The sequence below is a fragment of the Cololabis saira genome, chromosome 12 (genome assembly GCF_033807715.1).
Source record: "Cololabis saira isolate AMF1-May2022 chromosome 12, fColSai1.1, whole genome shotgun sequence".
NCBI classification, from domain to species: Eukaryota; Metazoa; Chordata; class Actinopteri; order Beloniformes; family Belonidae; genus Cololabis; species Cololabis saira.
The window spans coordinates 30,593,700-30,618,760 of record NC_084598.1 but is presented as its reverse complement, the minus strand read 5'-3'; the positions used below and the strand labels follow the sequence as shown (position 1 = coordinate 30,618,760).

Below are 25,061 nucleotides of genomic sequence, written 5' to 3'. Positions count from 1 at the left end.
ACTGCAGTCAGACGTGGCTGCCCTGGGTGAATTTTAATTTAAAAGTTAAAAGGATTACATGTCAAGCAGATAAGAATGATTGTATAATGTGTTCGATGGAATCGTGTTTCTGAATTGGGGTGCCCCTATAAAGGTTGTCTGTTTCACAGTCATTACAGTGTTATGTTGCGTGTAAAATCTTTTTTCAACTTTTAATATGGAAAACCATTAGCTAAAAAAGCTAGCTTGTTATTATTGGTTCTTTTGGTTTTGGTGTTCTGTCCTGGGTTCGGTTTAATGTCGATGTTCTTGGGTCTTGTTTTCTTGCCTCTGTCTTCTTCCGTTTCTGTGAATTTCACTTCCTGTTTTACTTTAAAGGCCTGTCTTTGTCTTTTTTTTTTTCTTGTTTCCTTGACCTCATCTCCCTTATTGTTTTCACCTATATCTCTTCAGTCCTGCGAGTATATCTTGTCCTGTCTTTCCCTTCCTCCTGGCTGGTTCTTCTGTTTCAATGTAGCCTATGTGTTTCTTCTGGTCTGTTTTTTCAACCCGTCTGTTTGGCTTTCTACCTGCTTTGTTTTTTTAGTCTTTTTTTGTGTGTTCTGGCATAGTAGTGCTTTTTGTTGAATAAAATCTTCAACCTCATCTCCTGCACCTAGGTCCTCTCCACCTAAATTCATAACTTTTCCAACCAGATACCACACAGTTACTCTCATTTAAAAGCTACTTTACTCACACGCTTTTTGTTCAGAGAAGAATATAAGGTTATATGCCTCTTGATGCGTGCTGCAAGAGGCTCTAGCCTCCATGACCCTGAATATGATGGATGGATACATTTTTTGACCATTAAAATGGCTATCATAGTAATAGGCCAAAGACTGACTGCACATGTTTAAAGTTGTGCATCACTTAATAAGTAATTAATGGTCATTTCATGGCTTATCACATCCATGCAGGTCATTTCAATGAGGGAGAAACCCAAACAAATTCAATATGCAAAGAAGCTTCTATGAACTAGTGTTACCCGGAAAGATGCAAAAACCACCTCTCAGTCAGTTTAACCAATCAAAAACAGTCCCTGGGCATTTTTTACTGGCCACATTGACTTTCCACGGCAGATGTGTGCAAACTGAAGTTGAAATGTTTGTGATTATGTTTCTCCCCCTTAGCTGGCTAGTGCTGCAGTTAACTGCTGCTGAACTAGATTATACCTCTCAGGGGCAGCGAATGCAGTTGCAAGGTGATTATTCCTTCGCCGGACTGTTTGCTCTCCACTACACTAATCAGCCACATGATGGTTTACCTGCTTTGGTACGCTGTGATCAGTAAGTTTTTGTTTGCCTTTTTTAATTTTTTCTATCCAAATTATCAAATGTGTTGTTATTGTTTGTTTTTAACATGTTATGTCTTGCACATTTCTCCAGAGGTAGACCCAACAAACACGCATTTCACCTGATGCAAGCAATGAGATTCGCTGTGGAAGAAATCAACAATGGGACCAGTCCACAGCCTCTCTTACCAGGGGTGAAGATTGGCTACCAGATGTATGACATCTGCTCAATCCCGGCCAGTGTCCTTGCCACACTGGACTTGCTTGAACAGGAGTACCAGAACACTCCCGTTGTGGAAGGGCACGCACACTTAAACTCCAGCAAAACTCAAAAAGCAGTGGCTGTAATTGGACCGGACAGCAGCAGCAAGAGTTTCACCCCTGCTGCTTTACTGGGAGCCTATCTAATACCACAGGTAAGATACAAGCTTTGGTCATGCCATTGAAATATTACATATTCCTTGTCATTCAAACAAATTCATGAGACATAAAGTCATTCCTGGCACCCTTATTTCTCCCTGTAGATCTCCTATGAAGCATCAAATGAAATGCTGAGCAACAAGATCCTCTATCCAGCCTTCTTCCGCACAATCCCAAGTGACCGGAACCAGGTGGCAGCTATGATCCAGCTCCTGGTTCGATTCAACTGGACTTGGGTCGCTCTCTTGGGCAGTGACAATGATTACGGACTGCAGGGCATGCAGAGCCTGGCGGTGCAAGCACCACAACATGGTATCTGCATCTCCTACCAAGGAGTCATCCCAAGCGCAAATGATGACACAGTCCAGACCATGAGGAACATGGTGGAGAACATAGTGAACACCCAAGTGAACACCATTGTCGTGTTCTCCAGCAAGACAAAATTCCATGGCTTCCTCCCCTTTATCTTGGAGAGGAACATAAGGGGTAAGGTGTGGATTGGAACGGAGGACTGGTCCCCTGCTACTCTTATTTCAGGGATGCCTGGGATCCAGACTATTGGCACGGTGATTGGTGTGTCTGTTAAAAATGCAGCCATTCCTGGTTTTCAGGACTTTCAGAGAAAGGTAGTTGAGGTTTCAATGAAGCACATGGAGGAAGACTCGAATGTTTCCCAAAGTAGTGACAACGACTGTCTGCAGAGCACAGACTTGTACAGCCTCGCCCGCCACAATTACTCCATGGATAAATATGACATCACCTCTTCCTTCAATGTGTATAAGGCGGTGTATGCTTTGGCTCATGCTCTTCATCAGGCACTTGGTTGTGATACTGGAGAGTGCAACAAGAGAAGTGTAACCCCACAAGAGGTGAGCTGAATTAAACTTGTGTTTTTTGCAGAACAACATCTTCTATCATCTGCTAATGTCTCTGTTTTCCTTCCATTTCAGCTTTTATTGAAGCTTAAGCAGGTGCAGTTCTCTGTAGGCAATTCATCTGTGTACTTTGATGTAAATGGCGATCCACCCACAGGATATGATATCATTTCGTGGGTTTGGAGGGGGTCTGAGTGGTCTCTCAGAGTGGTGGGTTCCTTCACACCGGACCCCGTAACTCTAACTGTGGATGCTGATCAAATCGAATGGCACAACAACGGAGAGTCGGAATCAGTAAGACCAATAGTTTATCATCTCTTTTAGCGGAAATAAAGTAAATGTTTCATCAAAAGAGGGATTTCAAGGGAAAAGAAGACAAGAAGACACGGAAAAATTTGGAATAGATTGCTGGTAAATTTGCTGTGGGGATATTTCAAACAAACCACAAAACGAGGAAGATAAGATAAGATAAGATAAACCTTTAATAGTCCCACAGAGGGGAAATTTGCAGTTAATTAATCAGAACATTAATCAGAAGTGGAACTGCACTCATTGTAAACCAACTTGTGATACTTTGCGGGTTGAATTAGTGATGACTTAACATAACTTAAACGCAAACATTCCCGTCCCGGTTGGTTGTATCTCACCTTTCATGTTTTGTTACTTATAAGGCTTGAAGTTACAGTACAGTAAAATGACATGAAGTCATTTACATGGTTTCCTCCTCAGACGTTGCTGTGGGTGCCTCCGTCTGTTTGTTCTCCACCGTGCCCAAGAGGCCACAAGAAGCTGCTGAAAGGGCAACACGCATGTTGCTTCGACTGCCAGGCCTGTCCTGCTGCCACGTTCCTCAACAAAAGTGGTGAACGGGAACACAAGGAAAATGAATAAACATACAAACAAGTGTCGCCTAGGTGCATGACAGAGAATATCAAATGTGTTACAGGAGTCTTTGATTCCACTTCAAAACATGACCAAGAGTCCAAATTAGAGCACATTTCATGCAGCTATTTTAAAGTTTTAAATTCTGTAACTAAAAGTACCCAAAACATGGCCTGAGTTTGACTAACAGAGACAATGTCCAAATGGTTAGACACATAAACAAGTAAGCACAAATCTAATTCCCTCAGTAGGATGATACAAAAATTATATGAAACATATGATATTTGCTGCACAAAATAATATGTATGTGAAAGAATAATAAACTAAACAAATATGTATTTATACAGAAATGAAAATCTGTAAAGAGACAGACAAATAAATGAGGAAATGTAAATGCAATTGTTGAAACATAAAAACAATATTACTTTTTCACCAATTTTCACATATATATTTCAATATTTGTTCATTTATATTGATGTAATTACTTTATATTTTAAATAAGTATATTTATAATTTATTTGTTAAGTAATCTGTAATCTTTTTAGATGTTTTTGCATTGTTTCAGTTGTATAGTTTTAATATTGTATTTTTTATTCCTTTATTCAATGATTCCTTTTTATTTTTCTCATTTGTGCTCCCATACATCTGTATTGATATCAGTTATTTTATCTATGAAAATAATTGTCTTAATGTGAGTAATAATAACAAATTCAGCTCAGTGGTTACATTTATTTGTAACCCTGTTGGGAGCGTGACCTCAGTTAAGATTTGTTTCTCAGGGTACATTCAAAGCTTTCACCTTAAACTTCCAATCAGAACCTTTAAATATTGTTAATGTGAACAAAATGATCAACACTGAAGCGTCATCAGTCTTCAACAGTGTTTGAGCTCCGCCAGCAGGTGGCGTACTTACCCACGCTTTATTCATATTATGATGCTGGAACTAAGACAAGATTAGTGTCGTTGTGCAGTACAATGACATTTGGATAGATCAGTCCTGCAGGTGCCAGCAAAAGATTTAAATAGAGTAAGCAAAAAAGTAGAATTAAAAAAAAAAATCACTTTCATATAACTATAAACAGGAATGTACAACTAAAGCAACACCAAGAGTCCTTAATGAAATGTTGCTTTCTAAAACATAAACAAAAGATAAAATAAAACAGAGCTTAATTTCTGCATCATTTCTCTTCCTTAGATCTGACGGCCTGCCAGCCGTGTCTGCCGGAGGAGTGGGCTCCCCGGAGCAGCGAGCAGTGTCTGAACAGGACCGTGGTGTACCTGGCCTGGGACAACCCTCTCTCCATTGCCCTGCTTTTCTCTTTAGCCAGCTGCCTCCTCTTGACCTCCAGCACTGCAATAATCCTCCTGCTGAACCTGAACACACCAGTGGGCAAGTCTGCTGGCGGCCGCACCTGCCTCCTGATGTTGGCAGCCCTGACCGCCGCTGCCTTGAGCACTTTGTGCCATTTTGGCAAGCCGTCTCTGCTGGCCTGCATCCTCAAGCAGCCTGCATTCACCATCAGCTTCTCTGTGTGCCTGGCATGCATCGCTGTGCGCTCCCTCCAGGTTGTCTGCATCTTTAAATTTGCATCCAAGCTGCCGCCGGTCTATGACAAGTGGGTCAAAAAAAGTGGGCCTGAGATCACTATCTTTCTGGTGTCTGTCACCATCTCGTTCATTTCTGTGCTCCGCGTATCGCTGGACACTCCACAGCCGTCACAGGATCTGGAATTCTACCCAGACAAAATTGTGTTGGAGTGCAGTAAAACGCTCTCAGTGGGCTCAGGCATTGAACTTGCCTATGTATCACTGCTCAGCATGTTATGCTTCTCCTTTAGTTACATGGGTAAAGACTTGCCCGCCAATTACAATGAGGCCAAGTGTGTCACCTTCAGCCTCATGGTGTACATGATCTCCTGGATTAGCTTCTTCACCTTGTACCTCATCAACAGAGAAACCTTCACCATGGCTGCACAGGTGTTTGCCACACTGCTCAGTGTTCTGGCCTTCCTTGCAGGATACTTCCTTCCCAAAATGTATATCATTGTCTTGAAGCCACAAATGAACACGACTGCACATTTCCAGAACTGCATTCAAATGTACATCATGAACAAATAATGATGCGTGTAATGATTTGAGGCAAGGCAAGTTTATTTGTATAGCACAATTCAACACATGGTAATTCAAAGTGCTTTACATCAACATTAAAAGCGGCAAGACACAATTAAACAGTAAATAACCAATAAAATGAAATAGAATTATGAGAAAAGAAGGTAAAATAATAGAAAGCACAAGTTGCTGAAAACTAAGGGCAGTAGAGTACCGCAGGTACACACCTCATTCGCGGTTTTCAGAAAGTATTTAATTTAAGAGTACGCTTAAATACCAAATAAATGAAATAAAATTATAAGAAAAGAGGTAAAATAATAAAAAGCACAAGTTGTTAAAAATAAGGGCAGTAGAGTACAGCAGGTAAGTATTTAATTTAAGAGTACGCTTCAGTAAACAGTAATGTTTTTAGTCCTGATTTATAGGAGCTGACAGTTGGAGCAGACCTTAGGTCTACAGGAAGTTTGTTCCACCGGTGAGGAGCAGAATAACTGAACGCTGCCTCACCTTGCTTGGTTCTGGTTCTTGGGAACCACAACAAACCAGATCCAGATGAACCTCAGGGGTCTGGGAGCTTCATAGGAACTAACAGATCAAGCATGTATTTTGGTCCAAGACCATTCAGTGCTTTGTAGACCAGCAGTAAGATTTTAAACTCTATTCTTTGACTCACTGGAAGCCAGTGTAGTGATTTCATGACCAGTGTAATGTGGTCCTGTTTCCTGGTGTTTGTAAGGACTCTGGCGGCAGCGTTCGAGCGTTCGATCAGCTGCAGCTGCCTGATAGATTTCTTGTTAAGGCCTGTAAAGATGCCATTGCAATAATCCAACCTACTGAAAATGAATGCATGAATACGTTTTTCATGTCTTGTTTAGACAGAATCCCCTTAATTCTAGCAATGTTTTTTAGGTGGTAATAGGCAGATTGAGTGATAAACTTTAGATGGCTGCTGAAGTTCAGGTCTGGGTCAATAATTACACGAAAATTTCTGGCTTGATTTGTAGCTGTCAATGACATGGAGCCAAGGTGAGCGCTGATCTTTTCCCTTTCATTTTTAGGACCAAAAATGATCACCTCTGTCTTTTCTGCATTTAGCTGGAGAAAATTCTGGCACATCCACTCATTGATTTGATGAATACAGTTACTCAATGAGAGTAGGGGACTGTAGTCATGTGGTGACACTGAAATATAGAGCTGTGTGTTATCGGCATAAGTATGGTAGGACATTTTATTTGAATATACAATGTACACCTAAGGTACTGAAATGTTTTAAGAAATGCATTAAAGTTGTCTGATTGTATTCAGTGGGTACGAATAAAGTTTTATTAGACTGGTTTCACGAGGAGTGTTCTTCTTAACATTGGTCCCATGCACTGCCAGACAGATCAATCAAATTTCACCTGCTGATCAGGTAATCTGACAGAAAGATGTAGCTGCAAAAAGCTAATTTAAATTTCACTCTCGCGGTACGTCTACATTTCTAGGCTAGTAATCTGGCCCTCAGAGAGATTATCAAGATCCTCCTTGAGGGTAAGTAAAAAAAGAAAAAATCTATTTCCTCAAAGCTTGAAGTATTTAAACTAAGAGGATTTCAGCACTATGTGACTGTCATGTGTTGATGCACTTGCTGCTAATCAACCTGTTCTGCGAGGATTTAGTTGGAGGGCAAGACACAGAGGAACTGGATATTTCACATCCATTAGTCCCAACATTTGTGTTTCAGTTTAAATTGAATGTCATCGTGCCAAACACAAGAAATAAATCCGAATGCAGTCCACCACAGTCAGTAGTAGCATAATACAATTTTAAAGGACCCAATGCCAAATTTAAAATGATGAATTTCTTTTTAAATGATTGTATAATCCTACTGACAGACGGAGGGAAAGACAAACACAGAAGACCAATGATTCTTTGGATTTTCATTCCCTAAAGGAAAACATGGCAGCTTGTGATAAGTTTAACCTACAAAAGTTCAGTGACATAAAATAACATAAAAATAGGACAAATATCAAGCTCTTCTTTATATGTTTTTAAATTATTTTTCCTCACTTTCTGTATTGGGATTATTTTCGTTTAACACAATCTAATTTCACATTTGAGAAACTTTCACCTTTGGGTGAAAGTTTGAATTTGTCACAAACACCACCAGTATCTATAAAGTCAAGATAATATTATATATGTTATATATGTTATATGTTTTATATATATATATATATATATTGTTCTTTTAGTTGTTTTCGAGATATTTTGGTTAACAATAGGTGAAATATTTCCAGTGACTCAGAGACAAGCAGCAGCTGGCTGCTGAAAAACTTTGAGAGCTACAACATTATCTGGCTTCACAATGCATGAGTGTCTGCGTGTGTGTGTGTGTGTGTGTGTGTGTGTGTGTGTGTGTGTGTGTGTGTGTGTGTGTGTGTGTGCGGGAGTGCGAGTACACACACACACCAGCACGGCTGCTGGGCGTTGTTTGAGAGGAAAGATGAAAGAGCCTTTTGTAATGAGGAGGTCAGCTCTATTGACCACTAGATGTGTGAGTAGAGTCCGAGCTTGGCTTTCCCACAGTCTCTCTGTCCACTCACAGTCGTATAGCCTCCGTCAACAACCGAAGTGTGCCATGGGTGAGAAAGCGGGAGTTTTATTGTGCACAAAGCGACAAAGCAAGAAGCTCTAGAGCTCAGATCTTTTATTTCACTTTTTTTTTTTTTTATGAAAACTTAAAAATCTCCCAGTGATAAACAAGTCAAAAGAAGAGATCACATGAGTTACACTCTGTGAGATCCAAGATTTGTAGGCATGTAAACTAGACCTTTCTTAAATGCTTCATTTATTTTTTTTCCTTCATTTCAAATCCAAATCAAATACTTCATTTGATTCACAAAAATACGTACTAAGAGATTCTGAGATATTATAAAGAAAGATAAAAGCAGAAATGTATATGATATGACACTGACATAAATAAAACCTCTGGATGCAACCAGTGCACTAAGCCCTGAATAATGACTCCCTGGGTGCTCATATCAGGAGCTTCACCGTGTTCCCCAGAGGGACTGGAAAATGAGATAAGCAACATCTCCTGATAAGAGGTGGACACTTCATCACTTATAGCCTGACCTGTGTAATGGTTATGGGTTTTTCATCACTTATAGCCTGACCTGTGTAATGGTTATGGGTTTATCTCTGTTGGTCAGCTTGAGAGTGTTCCACCTCTGATTTATTAATTCCACTTGGTTATAATATGGTATTACTGCAAATAAAATTAAAAGCAGCTTCTCTGGAGACAAACAGCCCACACTGACACACCAACTGCACACAGATGGGTCCTTGCCCCACCAACCAGTCCTCTGTTCACCATACCATGCAGTCAGAGAATTACCATATTGAAGTGACTACTAATGGGGACATTTTTCTTTCGTATTCATATTAAAATATGTGTTTGAGTGAAAATAATTGCTATTGCAGGTCTGCCTCCCTTCCTCAACTGAGAAAACCTGCTGTCAGGACAATGCGCAGAGATTTCATCAACAGCTGTACTGAACAGCTCAATATCATTCTGGAGAAGAAAGTAGAGCTCGACTCCGAGCTGGAGGAAGCTGACATCCAGGAGATGACAGTGATCTTTCTGGGGCATCAGCAGTCAGGCTGCTGTCACAAGGACTACAAGCAGTGATGAAGGGATTCTTCTGTACAGTTTGGTCTGTGCCAGCTCCAACACAGCTCCCTTCTGCAGCCCTTCTGCAGCAGGAGCAGATGCTCCATCAGCCCAAGGCAACCAGCAACTCTCCAGTCTGCTCCAACTTCATGGCATCCACGTTGCAAGACAGCCGCAGGAGAAGGCTCATGTGGAGGTCTCAATCATACAGCGAAATCTGATTAGTCCTATATATAGAACGGCCAACAAGATCTATGCCCTTTCTAGGACTTGGCTCTTGTTTCATGTTGAGTGTTTTATCCCGACAGTTTTAATTGAAGATGTAATTGTATTGTTTTAATTCATGGAGTTATATTACATAAGACTGTACAAGCATTTAATCTAATTTTATAAAGTATAATGCAGTCCCTGTTTTATGTTTTTGCTACTTTAAGCACTGGTTTAAATGAGCTAGATAAATAAAGCTGACTTGACTTGAATTCTGTCATTCTGAAGGGGAGATTTTTCCATCCTGCATGGTTAGTGTGTTTCTGTGTATTTTTGGCATTTTCATCATATTGATGAAAATGCTAAAAAAAAAATGCTGATAAATTCAGAGTCATCATTCTGGCCTCAGTAATTCAGAGGATGATGTCACCTCCATGTGTGATCAGGCCTCACAGTGGGGTGATTGTCCTACAAGTGGAAAAGAATAATTCAATTTGTCCTAAAAGTACAAAGTTATGTTTAAATATTTCTTAAGCTTGATTATTTCTGAACAAGTCTGTTATGCTTTTTCAGTCTATGATGGCAATTTACAGTGCTGGTAAAAAGTTCACACACCTTTTCATTCTGGGTAGGTGTGTCAAAACCTTTTAATGATATTCTGTTTATCTTTAACAAAGGAGAAAAAAATATTTGACAAAATGCCAAGAGACAGCAGCTGCTAGGCCTGGCCATTTGTGTGTTTTGTTATAATAGGATGAGTATAATATAGTATACTATAATGTCAGTAAATACTGGGCATTGGAAAAAATTATTTAACAGTTAAATACACAACATGTTAACTTGAAAGTTTGGCTGTTAAAATTGCTGATATTTGCTCTGCAATTTGTATTCAATTATATTCAACAAGAAGACAATATTTTTGCTAATAAAAAAACTGCCTCTTAGTAGGTGGGGAATACTTTTGTTCATTTAGTCAGTGAGGGGATTTAATTCGTCTTTGATGATAAACAACCTCTTAGGGAGTGCTGGATTGCTTGTCTACTTGAACAGGCATGGAGGCTACATTCCTTACTCAGGTCTGAGTTTTGACAGGGTCTGTTTAAATCTCAGAAGCTGGTAGTGGCAGGTTTTATGGGTTCATTTAAACATTTTCTAAAACTGTCAGTCCGACCAAACGCAGCGTTTTCAAAAATGATGGAGTCCAAAATTGTTGGAAGCCACTGGGTTAAAGTTCCCCAAGGTATTGTCCTTAAATTCTTGTTATTTGTTACTTAAACTCTTTGTTTAGTTAATTCAGATGTGAAATAATTACAGATTAGAAACTGGATTATTTGTTTCTGAGGTTATAAAGAAGCATAACATGCAAATATTTGAGTAAAATACAAGAACTGTTTTTGATCCATAAACATGGATTGAATGTGGAAACAAGTCTTTGGCTTCCTGGTTCAAAAACACTCAATGATGATTTAAAAAAAAGTGGTCAAACACAGAACTAAATTATCATCAATGATTGTTTCTTTTTATTAATTGTCATACAAATATTCAACATTTGTTTTAAAAGCCAAAATTTGAAAGCACAACATCAAATTCAGCATCCAATCACATAGTGTCAATAAATTCATCATGTTTCACTGACGGACAGAAATCTTCATCAAACATGGCATTTAGCATAGATAATTCCAAGGAGAAGAGAAATATTCTCAACAGCGGCTGTCAGTAAAACACAGTACCCCAGGCATATATTGTTACATGAAGCAGTCCAAAAATAAACTCCACTGGAGTAAACAATTACAAGATTCAACAAAATCGCTCAATTTTAATTTCCTGCTTTAAACCCAAATGAAGAAACATCATAGTCAAAGATCCAGGGAGTGATAGCTCATTGTTCTACTTGTCCATCAATATGATGAGACGATAAGGAAACCCAGGCTGAATGAGTGGGCTGGAAGTGTCTTTCGTGCATGAGGGAGAGATCTCAGAGTGTCTGAGTCTCTACCAAGGCCTCCACACGGACCCTCTCCTGCTGCTGTCCTGCAATGTGGAGGGGCTGAAGTTGGAGCAGACTGGGGAGGAGATGATGGTTCTCTGGGGCTGATGAGGCATCTGTTCCTGCTGCAGGCGACCCTGGAGAGGAGCTTTGTTGGAGGCCTCTGTGTTGGAGCCGGCAGAGACGAAATGCAAGGAGTCCTCCCAGCAGTGAGAGTAGCCCCGGTTGTAGTCTCTGTGGCCGAGGCCCGACTGCAGCTGATGCCTCAGGAAGCTCACTGTCATCTCCAGGATGTCAGCTTTCTCCAGCTTGGAGTTGGGCTCCTGCGTGTGGAACTCCTTCTCCAGAATGACTTTGAGCTGCTCAATGCAGGTGTTGATGCGATCTCTGCGCATTTTTTCCACAACAGGCTTTCTGAGCTGAGGAAGACAAGGCAGATACGTAAGAGACATGTTCGCTTGGGATACAAAATGGAAATTTGTAGTATAGAAATCGATTCAAACAGTGTTAAAAAATATGACAATACTTACTTTTATGTTTTCCTTCTCAGAGTTCCTCAGGTGGTGAGTCGATGAGTAGCTGGTTATGCAAGGGGCCATGTCTGTGCAGGTATAGAGAGATGCTTCTTCTTAACAGCTCTGCTGGCTCTGGTGTCTCTGGAGGAGCTGCTCCTCAATTTATACTCCCGTGATTAGCATAACAAAGCCATGTGGCTGAGGCAGGGCTGGGGTTCCCACACTCTGACCAGTGGGACTCTCATCACAACAATAGAAGACATGTCAATAACTCAGAGAGAATGTATCCGTGCCTGGCATGTTTCCCAAGATAAGCAAGAGGTAATTAACACTTTATCAATGGGTCATCTAAGAATTTATCTTTGACTTGCAGTCAGAGATAGATTTTAAAGATGCATAAGAAGGGGAAGTGATACAGACAAGAGAGCATCATCTGAAGAAGCTCACCACAATAAAGCACCAAATGCTTCCCTGCAATAAAACAATATAATATGAGCCCTGATTGTCTCTTCAAAGAAAGCTTCCCTTCCTGAACAGCACTTTGCTGGAGAATGTGGCCATGGGAACCTTTTTTTCTTGTCTTGAAGGGAGGATAAACGACTTTTCTTGAAAATCTTTTATTTTTCTTATCTTATGCTTTTTTGTAAAAAATGTATGACAAAAGAGGAAAGATGACAGAAAAAATAAAATTACGTCAAAAAGAGAGATGTCTTACGACTAAAGGGGATATGCTGCATTTCATTTCCCTCACAAACAGAGAACTGTTTGTTTAAGTTTTCTTTCCTACCTGTTGATTTTCTAACATCGCGCATGCATTTCACCTCCTCGCCACACACTTCCAAACACCGGGGTTTCTCACAGGGATAACGGGAAAGTAAACACTGGGAGCAAGTTTATCTTAAGAGACCTGTGTCCCACACACGTGTGAAAGCAGCCACATCCTCTCCTGTGGATCTAATATCACAAGTGCTGAGTGTAATTAATGAAGCTGCACAAAAGATCCTCCGCTCACTTATGTATATCTGTAAAAGAAAGTCAATGCCAAGATTTTACATACCATTGCATATTGGGAAAAAAAACTATCTAGTTCTTACCAGGTCAGCATAAGTCATCAAATGAGTAAGGCACAATATGTTATGTTATGTTATTTTGACAACAGGAGAAGGCAAAAGAGAGAGTGGTTGATTTGTCTGATTTTTGCTACTTAAAGCAGCTTCTTCAAATAAAAAATGGAGAATACTAAAGGAAAGGCGCTCAACTGGGAGAACTTAAATACCTCTGCCAAGCAGCAGCATTTTGTGAAATGCCTTGAGCTCAGTAACATTGATCCATATGACCTGTTGGACAACACAGCAGTGTCATCCTGGCTTCAATGAAATTGAACATTCAAGACAGTTTTCAGTGATCTCAGCATGCTCAACCCAAGATCAGCAGCTACATCTCAGACTCTAAGGGACTATTAGCATGTTAAAAGGTAAAATTCATGACAGTATAATTAAAAAGACTGCACAAATATGGCCTGTTTGCAATAACTAATATTAATTAGCACAGGTGAGCATTAAGTCACATGTAGACTTTTAAGGCATAAGTTGGCATGTTAGATGTTTGGTAGGTGCATTAGTTCATCATTAGTTTGTAACGTGCATGTAGGCTTGTAAGGCATCAATTACCATTTAAAATTATAACAGTACATTTAGATAAATACTGCAAAAGCATGGCTTGTTAGCATATGTCAGCATTGTCAGAAGTAGGTGCATAAGTTAGCGCAAGAAGGCTCGTAAGACATTAGCATGTTGAATTTTAAAATCAAAGATGCACGTAGCTACAGTAACAGCTACAGCTTGTTAGAATTAGTTAGTGCAGGTAGGTGCATTATTTAGCATTAATCAGCTAATAAGCTTGAAAGACACTCGTTAGTGTGTTAAAATTAAATGTTACAACTGGATAATTGTTACAGTTACAAACAATTAGACAAACACTATGATAACCTCTTCTCTCTAAAATGAACATGGCAATGCAGCTTAAAGTTGAAAAATATATCCGGATCAGCCTTTAGCAGCAGTGTCAGATGATACCAGGATGGAGAAGTGTGGCTATAATGGAAAGTGTTTGTTTAACAAAACACTGAGATATCAGCACAAGCGAGGTTAGGCCTCGAGAGCTGCACATACACAAGTGATCGTAAATCTTGAAGATAACATTGTTAAAAATTCTACATTTAAAAAAATTCAACCAGTTTTTTAGGCATTGAATTATATATTTAGCCATATGATAGAAAAAAGATAGTGATAGAAAAATGATAGAAAAAAATTATAATCTAAAAAGACATAGGCTAATCCCTTCAAAGTATAGAGAATTACTAATGTAAGAAAAAATATATTTCACTTTTATTTATTTTTCATTGCACACTGCTGGATCAACTGTAGACATCTTATAATCATGATCTCTTGTCTGATTTCCCCTGAGGGTCTGCTGCAAATGAACATGTCAAATTAGCATCAAGTAAATGGGATGGAGAGAGTCCCACCGGTGCACCTCTGAGCCCCAGATGTGAAGCTGGCTCTGCAGCTTCAGTGTGAGGAGTCCCATCATCTCGGTTTCCCACAAGCCCCTGATACCAGGGTAAATGAGCTACAAAAGCCATGTCGGTCCTCCGACCTCCATAGGGAATGTTAAGTGATCTCCTGTTGCAGGACAAACAGAAACTGTCCTGGCCCATCTGGGAAAAATCAAGTCCACTGGCTTCATCGCCTGGTTCAGAAGGCTCTGAGTGGCTTTGGTCTGTGTTGACAAGTATTTCCACCCTTTCAAAAGCATCAGTAGTAAATTGCAAAAACAAATGTTTCTCTTTTGAATCAGGGGATTGGAGCTTTAAGTAAACTCATGCACAACAGGTGCCTGATAAACTAGTGACTACTTAAGACCATATTACATCTTACTATTTAAAATGTACTAAATGAAGGTTGTTATAAAACTAAAATGTCCCTCCACGAAACTACTTTCATAGCAGTGTAAGATTCACAGGTAGATTTATGAAGGCTTTATATCTTGGTGCCATATTTGTTGTTCAAAATTACCATCAATGCACCTGCATCACACAGTAGTAGTAGATTAAACATACACACCCCCGAAACTAAATTTGCTCCCTACATCTCCCCTTTTCGCTTCAGTCTACAGAAGCTTTGTATTCATTGTACATTTTGAAATGAGGGTAAGTGCCTGTCCAGTCACATTCACGCTTAGCTTTACTATCTGTGCTGACATGTTTGTGTGAATTTGTGCCTCCCCCTAAAGTAAGTGTGCGCTACATGGCTGCAGGGGTCTTTGTCTACAAGTGTGTGGGAAGATGAGTTCCCCTCCCACCAGCCGCCTGAGAGCCCTGAATTCCTGCCATAAAGTCTCGGCCACTGCTCAGACCTGCAGCAGCGCAGTGCTGCTTCCCGTCAGCCATCTCTCTGTGAGTGTGGTATCTCCCGTTTCCCACACTCTGCGGCTATTCACTGGTCCCAGGATGGGGAGAATAGAAGTGTGTCTTGTTACACATCACATTAGCTACGGTGTTTGATCTCCTGTTGAAGGGGAGGGAGGGCAGCTTCAGCCAGACCATCTGGCCTGGCAAACTAGACCCTGAGAAAGTCCCGGGCATGCCACATTCTCCACAACTTTTTGCACACACACAAATAGTTGTGAAAGACTTAAGGTGCACTTGAGATATAATTCAAGCACGATAGACAACACACCATGACCACCGCGACAGGACATGTGACCTTCAGGGGCATCACCCTACCCAGTTTCTCAGCTTTTTTAAGCACCTGCTCCCCAAGGTTACATCAGATGAGATGTTTATAATCCCAGTGGGAAATAGTTGATCAAGAGAATAAAAAACGTTAAAATGATCTAAAGTTAAGTCAAATATTTGCTCGAATGAAAATCAGTAAAATGTGTTTCAAAACTTATGAATGAAAACTTTCAATGCACAGCTCTAATAACATTTTAATGTGGAATAAAAAAAATAATTAAAAAAATTGAACCAAAAATTTAAAAAATAACCTGTAAAGTGGTGGATTGTCCTACTTTTAATAAAGTGGACAGATATTTAACTCAAGTTACCATTCAGTCTGTTTAAACTCAAGATTATTTCTCTCATTTCTTGACTGTGTGTATATAAACCAAAAAAACTAATATTTCACTGAGAAACTGTGAACACACTGAGTGTTGTTGGAGCTGTGAAAGCCTAAAGGTTAACATGTACAGTTAACCATCCTGACCTGATAAACTGACAAATGTTAACTATTTCCCATAAAAAACTAATCCTCTATATGAGCCAAACCTTTGATTCATATTCAGACTTCAACAAAACTGATGCTCATTGAGTGTGCTGGTGTGAATGAATCTGATTAAATTATTTCCTAACCTTGTGCTTTGAATGGGTTTAATTTTCTGTCATCCATCCAATGTGCAGACTTTGAAAATAAATACAAATAAAAGAGAGTAAAGCCAACCACGGTGAATGCTTGAAAAACTTCATGGGAAGTTTTATTTTTATTTTTTTACAAAAGGCAAACTTCTCAAGGAAGCAATACAGGATAGTCTTTTACTAAAGACTGACGTCAGTGTAACATGCCTTTATAAAAGGAATTCATCAGAAGATGAAAAACATATAATACCAACATCACAAGTGGACACATAACACGGTATAGCAGTAAATGAGTCTTATTCACACATACGCCAAATAGTGGTTACATAGTCATCATAAACCGTGAAGAATAATCCTAATAGGATTTACAGTAAAGGTGGATCCATGGGATCCTTTTATGGTTCTTTTTGAATAATCAACAAAAAGCTGAAGAGACATCTCAGTCGGTGATACACAGTATCAAAGATAGACCTTAAACACATCATAGAGTGCCTCAGATATAGTTTAAAACCAATGTGGTAAATATAATAAACTGATGTTTGTAAAACAAACAGGAACTGAGGGTTAATTTTCCCCACAGGAAACAGTAAACAAAATCACAGAGTAAGAACTCTGATAAATAACATTTCCAACGGCTCTACACATGGTGCACATAATGTGTAAAAGCTTTCCTCGGAAATACTGGCACATTGTGCCAATTATGCCAAACTACAAATCAGCAACACTGATATCCTGCTAAAGCAAACAGAAACAGATTTCAGTGAATTTTCAACGGGTCTTGTCCATGACGTTCACAGACGTAGTTCTTTCTCCGTGCGAAGGTGACGCGGGCTTCTTCCTACCAGGGCCTCCACAGAGTGCTGCCACCCTGACCCACACCCTTGCTGGAGCTGACCCGATGGGCAGGGGAACCAGGAGGCGAGGGGTTGCAGCCACTGGATGTCTGCAGGCCCTGGAAGTGGCTGAGCAGCCGCCTGTGGGCCTGTGTTTGGACCTCGCAGTGGGACAGGAAGCTGACGGCCTCCTGGACGCAGTGGGAGTAGCCGTCACCGGCCACCAGCAGACCAGAGCTCAGCCGGATCTGCTGCTGCTGCTGCCTCTGCTGCTGCCAGCTTCTCAAATAAAACACGGCCATCTCCAGGATGTCGGCCTTTTCTTGCTTAGAGTCGGGCTGCTGCCTGAGGAACTCGGGACCCAGCAGGGATTTCAGCTGCTCGATGCTGGTGTTGATGCGGTCTCGGCGCAGTTTCTCCACCATGGGCTTTCTCAGCTGGAAAAGGGTGAAAATAAAAATATTTTAGGACCACTTGAATATTTTTTAAATGCAATTTCTTATTATGAGAAGTCAAGAAAGTACACGACTTTAATGGAAAAGAAGTTTACCTTGTGAGCTGGGGCCAGGTGCTCCTTGGTTGCTTGTCCAAAAACAGTGGGTGCCATTGCTGTAGAGTTAGAGTTAGAGCGCTTGTGCTCGGTTTGAAGAGCCAGTTGAGTCTGAGCTGTGGTCTCCACTGCCTCTGGCCTGTATTTATACCCCCAAATCTCCATATGAATGTGTGAGTCTTTGGCTTGTTCGAGTTTCTCACAGTCCCTGGGCCAATGAGAGTGATGGGAAGGGCTTTGGTGAACGCGGGGCTGCCACATGCTCAATGAAGTGTTTATAGCCACGGGGACAATGAGTATGCCTCTGGGGAGCAGGTGGAGGAATAGACTGCGAGAGAATGAGCCCTGGGTGGAGTGGGCAGGGAGGGGTGGAGGGGCTGGAGCCCGGAGACTGACCCAACGCTTGTGCTGATATGGGAAAGTGGTGACCCCGGAGGGAAGCATGCCGGTGTCTCATGTCATCTCCAGCACCGTGTAATTGAAGACAAAGTGCCTCCGCCACAAGGCACACGTGGGTGTTACATTGGGCCAAATGCTAGAAAAGACCAACACGAAGCCACTTCCACCTGTTTGAAGTGGCAGCCTTCCCGCGCAGAGCTGTGCAACAGTTGAGACGTCTTAGAACTGAAATGAGAAGGAGCTTTTTCTCCATGTGTTGAACCTTAAGTCAAACCTGTTTGAGTTAAAAAAAATAAAAAATAAATAAATAGATGAGTTTTGTTTGCAGTTTTGGCTCATCCAACCAACATTTTCTAAGAGAGGGCTCAATAAAAACTTACAGTAAACAATAATTGATATGTTATGGAGATTGAAAGAAATAAAGAGAAGGATGCATTTATTTTAAACTTCTGCTTTTTTAGGTATTGAATTATTAAGCACTAAATTTGGACTCAGTTGGCATGAACTGGACTGAATTTAAAATACTGGAAGGGCATGAAGTGTCCAGGGAAAGGGAGGTATGAGACTCTCCTTATAACCTGATCTATGATGGATGGATGGATGGATGGATTGTTGAGGAGTGTATTTAACTGGACTGTATTTATCTTGTTTTATTTCTGCATAAAATGCCTTAAGATGACTGTTGAGAATAAGCACTATACAAATAAAGTGTGGTGAATGGAAGACCTCACATTGCATTGTTACCCCACACAGCACTTCACTCTGACAGCAGGTTTATTCTGGTTCTTCAAGTTTCTAGGTGCAGAAAGTGAATCACAGTCTTCTTTTCTCTTTTTGAACAGCTGTCAGTTTATGTTTAACAGGTATATAACCGACTTGTAAGATTATGATTAAGACTTTCTCTTTGGTAAAAGCTACTAGTGGCATTATTGCATCCATTAGTTATGTTGTTAAAAGCTCTGGCTATAGGCTCTGTGCCCTGTTTCTCTCTCCATGCATTCATGTTCCTATTGCACTGTATTGTATTATGTCTTCACTCTTGTAGTTTGTGTTTTTTTTCCTCTCAGTTCTTTATTTCCACATATATTTCTTGGCTGAAGGCCCCAACAACCTGCACACTATGTTTAATATTGCTACCTATGTAAAATCCTATGGGATCATCTATCTTGTGATTTGCAGCTATAAAAGTAAAACAGAACTTTTAAATTGAATCCTTTTAGACCACAAGTTCACCAATTGATGTCAAGTGTGGAGGAGAAGCATGCTTCACTTGTTGGGTTTCACACTTCCAGCATGCTTCCACACATCAGGCAGACTTTCACATACCCATACAAACACACACACACAGCTGGCTGAGGAGCCTGCCGCTGGCCACGTCTCAGTCACACGCTCCTTTCCTGTCTGTGCGGAACGTGGGAGCCGCTGTGGTCCCAGGCTTCCCACACTTCAGTGTTAATGACTCTGAGGGCGGCTGCACAAAGGAAGTGTGCCCCATCCAACAAAGACAGAGTGACCGACCCCCCCACCGCCACCCTCTCACAACACACGCACACACACCCAGGAAGACAGGGTTGTCAACAGGGCTTCCAGGCACACCATCTGGATGGATTGTATGCTTTTTGTGGGCCAATCAAGCAAGGAGACGCTCACCGTGAGAATTGGAGCGACTGAAACAGAGAAAGTTAAATAAGAAAATGTAAGGAGTGTGTGGGTGTGCGTTTGTGTGGAGGCTGGGAACTTTTCTGGCTAAAGTGATAATGTTTTTTTCAGAAATTGCGTAAAGAAAAAAACAACATATGATTTGTTTGTGAAATAAAGAGGAAACTAAATTTAAAAAATGTGAACACTGACATTATAGCACCGCTGGAGGAAAAAAAAGAACCTAAGAAAAAAATTATGTTAAGCTATGAAAAAAAAAAAAAAAGTACAAATACACAAAAACTGTTACTATATTGTATTTTAATGTAGCCATTCCTAGACAAAGATGTTTTTTTTCTTAACATATTTCATATCTAACCCCACTGAAACCTCAGGCCCCGAAACACTCACTTAACATCTCTTTCCTCATATAAGTTGTTCAGTGAAGCCACTTGTCCTCAAGCAGATGTTTCTCTCCACATTCCCACCACATATCACTCTCTATCAAGACAATAACAAGAACTTCTCCGTCATTGTTGAGGGTGGCTGGCAAAGGTCCCCTCCCACCTGTTTGTTTGGATTGGGGCCATTGTACCCCCAATGAATTGAACCGATTCACTCATATTCTATTGTGGAAATGCCGCTTTGTGATTGGCCAAACACTGTGAGAACCAACATCACATCAAATTGATGGGAAAGTTGGCATAAGTATATAAACGAGGGAGGTCTTGTTGGGGAAAGTCACAACCCTGTGTGCCTCTTGCACAGCAGAAGGGCCTAAGAGAGACATCAGACGGCATCCATCATGAGGAATCAGCAAACAACGTAAGCAAGATTCAACTTCATTCTGGCTGTTAAGTTCAACTCCAAGATATTACTTAAGTTTGATCTTCAGGATTCTTTGTGTGAAAAGTCATAGTGAAACTGCTAAATTAAAGTCTGATGCATTTATTCATTTTTTCTCTTCAGCATGTGTAAGATGAGCATTTTGGAAAGGAAGTGCACAGACAGAGCTGTGATGCTCCGGTCAACTCTGGAGAGCCAAGCCCACACTGGGATGAGCACTGCAGACATGTGGGACAAGACAGTCTCCTTCTTCACGGTCAAGAAGGCCATCATTTTCCATAACGGCTACACCAAATCATCCAGAGAGGCCATGAGACTATTTCAGTCGCCTGCTGAGGATGTGGCACCGTTATGCTGCCAGTGATGACAGGATAACACAGACAGTGGGAACAATAAGATACCTGGGACAAAGCCTTCAATTTTGAATGCCTTGCCTTGGAAAAGACTTCTCAGGTGGACAGCCAAAAAGACATTATAAACACACCGCTTTATAACTTTATGAAGTTGATTTTTTCTGTTTTAAACCTCAGGTTAAGTGTTGACTATAGAAAAGATGAATGTGATCTTTCTGGTCCACAAATAGTCTTTAAAAGTGCATGTCATGCCTGTGATCCTTTTAGAATTGGTCAAAATGACCATGTTATCGTTAAAGTGAAAGCCATATTCCTTTGTATAAAAGGTTAATGTTTATGCTAGAGCATATTTTCAGTAAATGTTTGAGACATTGTTATGTATAAAAAGCCTGAATTGAAAAAGGTGCAATATGAGCCATCATGTGTCGTTTTAAATAAACTGATATCATTTAAACACTGTGTAAGAAAGGATTTTCTAACATCAGTATTGTAAACATTTTGGACAGGTTTTTCTAGTCAAAAGTTAGAACAGAAATGTTCTATTTGTTTAACTTTGTGTTTCATTAAATCGTTTTTACTAAAATAGCTTTGGGGATTTAAGTATTTTTAAATTTCATTTCATTTGAATTTGTAAGTACTGACCTCCTAATCCATGGTTTATACTGCCCTCTAGCGGTGGTCGCCCGATAATGCATTTAGGATCTACTGAAGATTTTTTCAGTCCTCAAACACTTTTTATCAGAAGAATATTTCCATTACCCTTTAAAATGCAGGCGCACGCACAGAACTTTGTTGCAGGGTACTCATAGACAGTTAGTTGCAGCCTAACAGCTGGTACCAAGAACAAATGCTGCTGTTTATCACTCTCGTTAAGGCATGTTGTGTGTTTATCTGCTGGTAAAAGTCATGATTATAGGCTTGGCAAATCAGGGAAAAATTTGCGATAACCCAGGAGAGCAAGTGACGCTTCAAATACTTCAAATGAAACTGATGAATGAATCATTCCACGCTAATAATAACAGCAGTCATTCTGCTCCAATATAAAAAGGGAAATAAGTAAACTTTTGAAAATGTATTTCAAATATTTGTATTTTATAAGCATTTTCAGATACTGGTAGAAGGTAAGATGTATTTGGCAAACAGTGTTTTTTTCAAAAAATGTGAAGAGCATAAAAACAGAAGAGGCTGCCCTTTATCAGATTTGAAATTATTACACTTTATTAATGATCGGCTAAATTCAAAAAGCAGACATTCAGCAACAGTTCAACATTGTAGCAGCGGGAACGGACGAATCAACAATAACCTGGGGAAGCTTCACACCATGCATTCAACTCTGAAGTACAATGACACCGTTTTGGTCATGTGCAAGTCAAAGAGTCGATCAGCTGTTAAGAGAGAAAGTCAAATCTATCCTGTTTCCCATAAATCTGCTCTGGTAACGGATGTGTGTTTTATCAGCAAGTCTGGGGGAAAAGGGAGTGTAAATTAAGAAGTGCAGAGAGGCAGGAGAAATGAACACACTGCTGGGCAGAAACCAAACTGCAACAAAACCATTAGTCAAAGAAAAGTGTTGTAGGATACAATGCAAGTTTGTTTTATTATTAATTTAAACAATACTTCATAGCAACAGATGGAATCTTTTACTAGTTCAAAATTTACTTCAAAAGGCATAGCTTTATGGTAAATAAAGCAAAAATTTGTTCAGTTCTTCTCCCCATTCTGCTTGTGAAGATAAAAACAAAACATTACACACTCTCACACTACATTTTTTTCCCAGTCCATCTCTCAAAATCCAGTTAGAACCCAAATGTAGACAAAACAGCACGAGCCCGGAGAAAGAGCAGGATCTTGCAACCATGAGACCTTCTGCCATTTAGGGGGGGAAAAAAAAGACCAAAAACAAACTTAAAGCAAACAAAAAAAGGAAAAATGGGTAAAATCTAATGCCACTCTTAAATGTGGTGGGTCACATACCAAAATATTTAATTTACCTTAACTTTGTACCCCAATATCATGGATGAGGGGTTAAAGCCAATACTATGATCACCCCAAAATATAATTTACAAGTTAACTCATTAACCACATTATTGTCATTTTGACATGAATAACTTAATTTTCTCAGCCCTCCAAGAAAAACAGAACAATGAAGTTTCAGCCTTGATGGTGACGGTTGTAAACTGGAAAACACACAAAATGTCTCTAAATGGTCAGCTGACTTTCCTTTCAAGCTTGCTGAAAACATGGATGTCGCCTTTAAGTGTAGAGTGAAGCATTTTAAATCAGTAGGGGAAAGTGTGACTTCTGTTTCAGTTTCAGTGTGGTGTCCGTCAACCTTGAGTAGAAAAATGGATGATTTTTCTCTTCTTCTTCTTTTTTTTTTAATATTCAGCCTACATATAGATTTCTGTTAAGAGCTAATTCTTGAGATGTCACATGGGGGTGGGAGTTGGATTGGAAGCATGGTGTATACTATTTGTGTGCACTCTGTGCCAGTGTGTAAACAGAGTGATATTATTTTGTTGTTTTTCAGCTGGTACGTGTCAACTTTAATTGCAGGGCTATCGTGTGTCAGAGAGGTGCAGATGGATCAGGGCAAAGAGTTCAACAAATCCTGTAGGAAGAGGTCTGGATCTGGAATCTCAGAGAGGAGACCTGAAAAAAATAAAAAATAAATAGTTTAGAATTTACCACTGCAACAATTAAGAACCGAGTGTCGCTAAAAATAAAGTAGAGCTAAAACAAAGATGAAAAAGTAAAATCTTTCAGCGGAGTCTTTAGAAATTTGCAGCGTCTTCCAAAATGTCCTCCCCCTTCGAGTACAACAATCATCACACTTTTTGTCGGCGTGCATGTATACTGACCTACAACGTCAAAGAACTCTGACACGGACTCAGCAGGCATGAGCTCATCCTGGAAGGTCCTGAGCACGCGCTCCGAGGCCTCGTAGATGGGCATGTCGTTGTGACGGATATATTCTGCCAGTGAGAAGGACCAGCCCCCCTCGGTGTTGCTGGTGGGAACCTTCTGTAAAGACAGGCACCGTGGTCAGTTTCTGTAGCTTTCATGTCAGTATTCCATCTAAATATGAATTTATCCATTTTAATTCAAATGAAATTCCTTTGAAAGATCAACATGCACTGTGGTTTTTAATTCTGTTGGATATTTACCCTGAACATGTCATAAACAAGGTCCACCAGGCCCCAGAAGAGAAGAGGTGAGCGGTAGACTGCATATTCCTTTGGTGTTTTATCTGTTACTCTGATGATAAGACATAAGAAACCAAATCTTGGTTATGAATACTCATTGATAGATTTAAGCTTTGAACAAAGAAACAAACAGGAAAAGGAAAAGTGCCGTACTTGTTTGTGAAGACAGCAGAAACCTTGCGGGCATGTGCGGCAACCAGGAGCCTTCTGAGGAAGTACAACCGTGAACTCCTCCACTGTTCAGGTGCCATGACGTGCATCCCCAGGATGGTGAAGTAGTGTGGTCCTTCCACATCATATGAGCTTTCCACCCACTTCTCACACGGCTGCTCCTGGAAACTCTGCAGATTCTTCTCCTCTCGGGACGTAGCCCTTGTACTAACACACAGAATCAGCAAAATATAATGCATGAAAAGTTCAACTGAAGACACCTGCTACGAATCTGCAAGATCCAGCAATGATGCAGACTAACCAGTTGTTTCTCTTATCAGATTTATGTTGTGAAAAATAATATGAAAATACATACGTGTTGAGGACATAGAGCACAGTGTGGATGACATAGGGAATGAGGTGGATGTTGCTCTCTCGACCACCGCCTCCCGTGTCCACGCTGAAAGACTGCTCGGTAGCAAAGCGGAGGAAGAGCAGTTTGGTGTCGTGGATGTTGAGTTGGTACGTGGGCTCCCTCTGGCCCGTGCATTCCTGGAGATATGTGTTGTGTCTGCACGACAAAGACATATCCGGTCAGAACGCTTTGTGGCCCATACAGTAGAGAAAGGGCTTGTTGTCTGAGTACTGATGATGTGTACTAGAGCCCTGCTGTTTTCTTCATCCCGCTCCTCCCTGCTCCCGCTGCATTTCTG

At 40.4% G+C, this 25,061-nt stretch overlaps 4 protein-coding genes across 11 annotated transcripts in view; 1 reads left to right on the top strand and 3 right to left on the bottom strand.

Moving 5' to 3' along the window:
* Positions 1–1,107: 1,107 nt before the first annotated feature.
* Positions 1,108–5,604, top strand: LOC133456528 (taste receptor type 1 member 1). Its single transcript, XM_061735024.1, has 6 exons — positions 1,108–1,304; positions 1,404–1,725; positions 1,834–2,598; positions 2,680–2,898; positions 3,334–3,466; positions 4,682–5,604. Exons 1-6 carry the CDS (start codon positions 1,120–1,122, stop codon positions 5,602–5,604), a joined length of 2,547 nt encoding a protein of 848 aa, XP_061591008.1. The 5' UTR covers positions 1,108–1,119.
* A 5,371-nt stretch (positions 5,605–10,975) lies between these two features.
* her12 (hairy-related 12) lies at positions 10,976–12,214 on the bottom strand. Its single transcript, XM_061735022.1, has 2 exons — positions 11,972–12,214; positions 10,976–11,860 (listed from the first exon to the last, which is right to left on the bottom strand). The coding sequence occupies exons 1-2, from the start codon at positions 12,038–12,040 to the stop codon at positions 11,447–11,449; spliced, it is 483 nt and encodes a 160-aa protein (XP_061591006.1). The 5' UTR covers positions 12,041–12,214; the 3' UTR covers positions 10,976–11,446.
* Positions 12,215–16,542: 4,328 nt separating this feature from the next.
* LOC133456526 (transcription factor HES-5-like) lies at positions 16,543–17,860 on the bottom strand. The gene is made up of 2 exons (XM_061735021.1): positions 17,757–17,860; positions 16,543–17,643 (listed from the first exon to the last, which is right to left on the bottom strand). The coding sequence occupies exons 1-2, from the start codon at positions 17,811–17,813 to the stop codon at positions 17,212–17,214; spliced, it is 489 nt and encodes a 162-aa protein (XP_061591005.1). The 5' UTR covers positions 17,814–17,860; the 3' UTR covers positions 16,543–17,211.
* Positions 17,861–22,169: 4,309 nt separating this feature from the next.
* Positions 22,170–25,061, bottom strand: part of ubr4 (ubiquitin protein ligase E3 component n-recognin 4) — a 64,533-nt gene continuing 61,641 nt past the window's right edge. For 5 of the 8 annotated variants that reach the window (XM_061736537.1, XM_061736538.1, XM_061736542.1 and 2 more), the window contains 5 exons: positions 24,725–24,919; positions 24,352–24,576; positions 24,160–24,250; positions 23,854–24,016; positions 22,170–23,644 (listed from right to left, as the gene is read on the bottom strand). In XM_061736537.1, coding sequence (XP_061592521.1) covers positions 23,580–23,644; positions 23,854–24,016; positions 24,160–24,250; positions 24,352–24,576; positions 24,725–24,919 — 739 coding nt within the window. In that variant the 3' untranslated portion in view covers positions 22,170–23,579. The remainder of the gene's footprint in view (positions 23,645–23,853; positions 24,017–24,159; positions 24,251–24,351; positions 24,577–24,724; positions 24,920–25,061) is intronic. The other 3 variants (XM_061736545.1, XM_061736546.1, XM_061736541.1) reach the window with 2 other exon arrangements.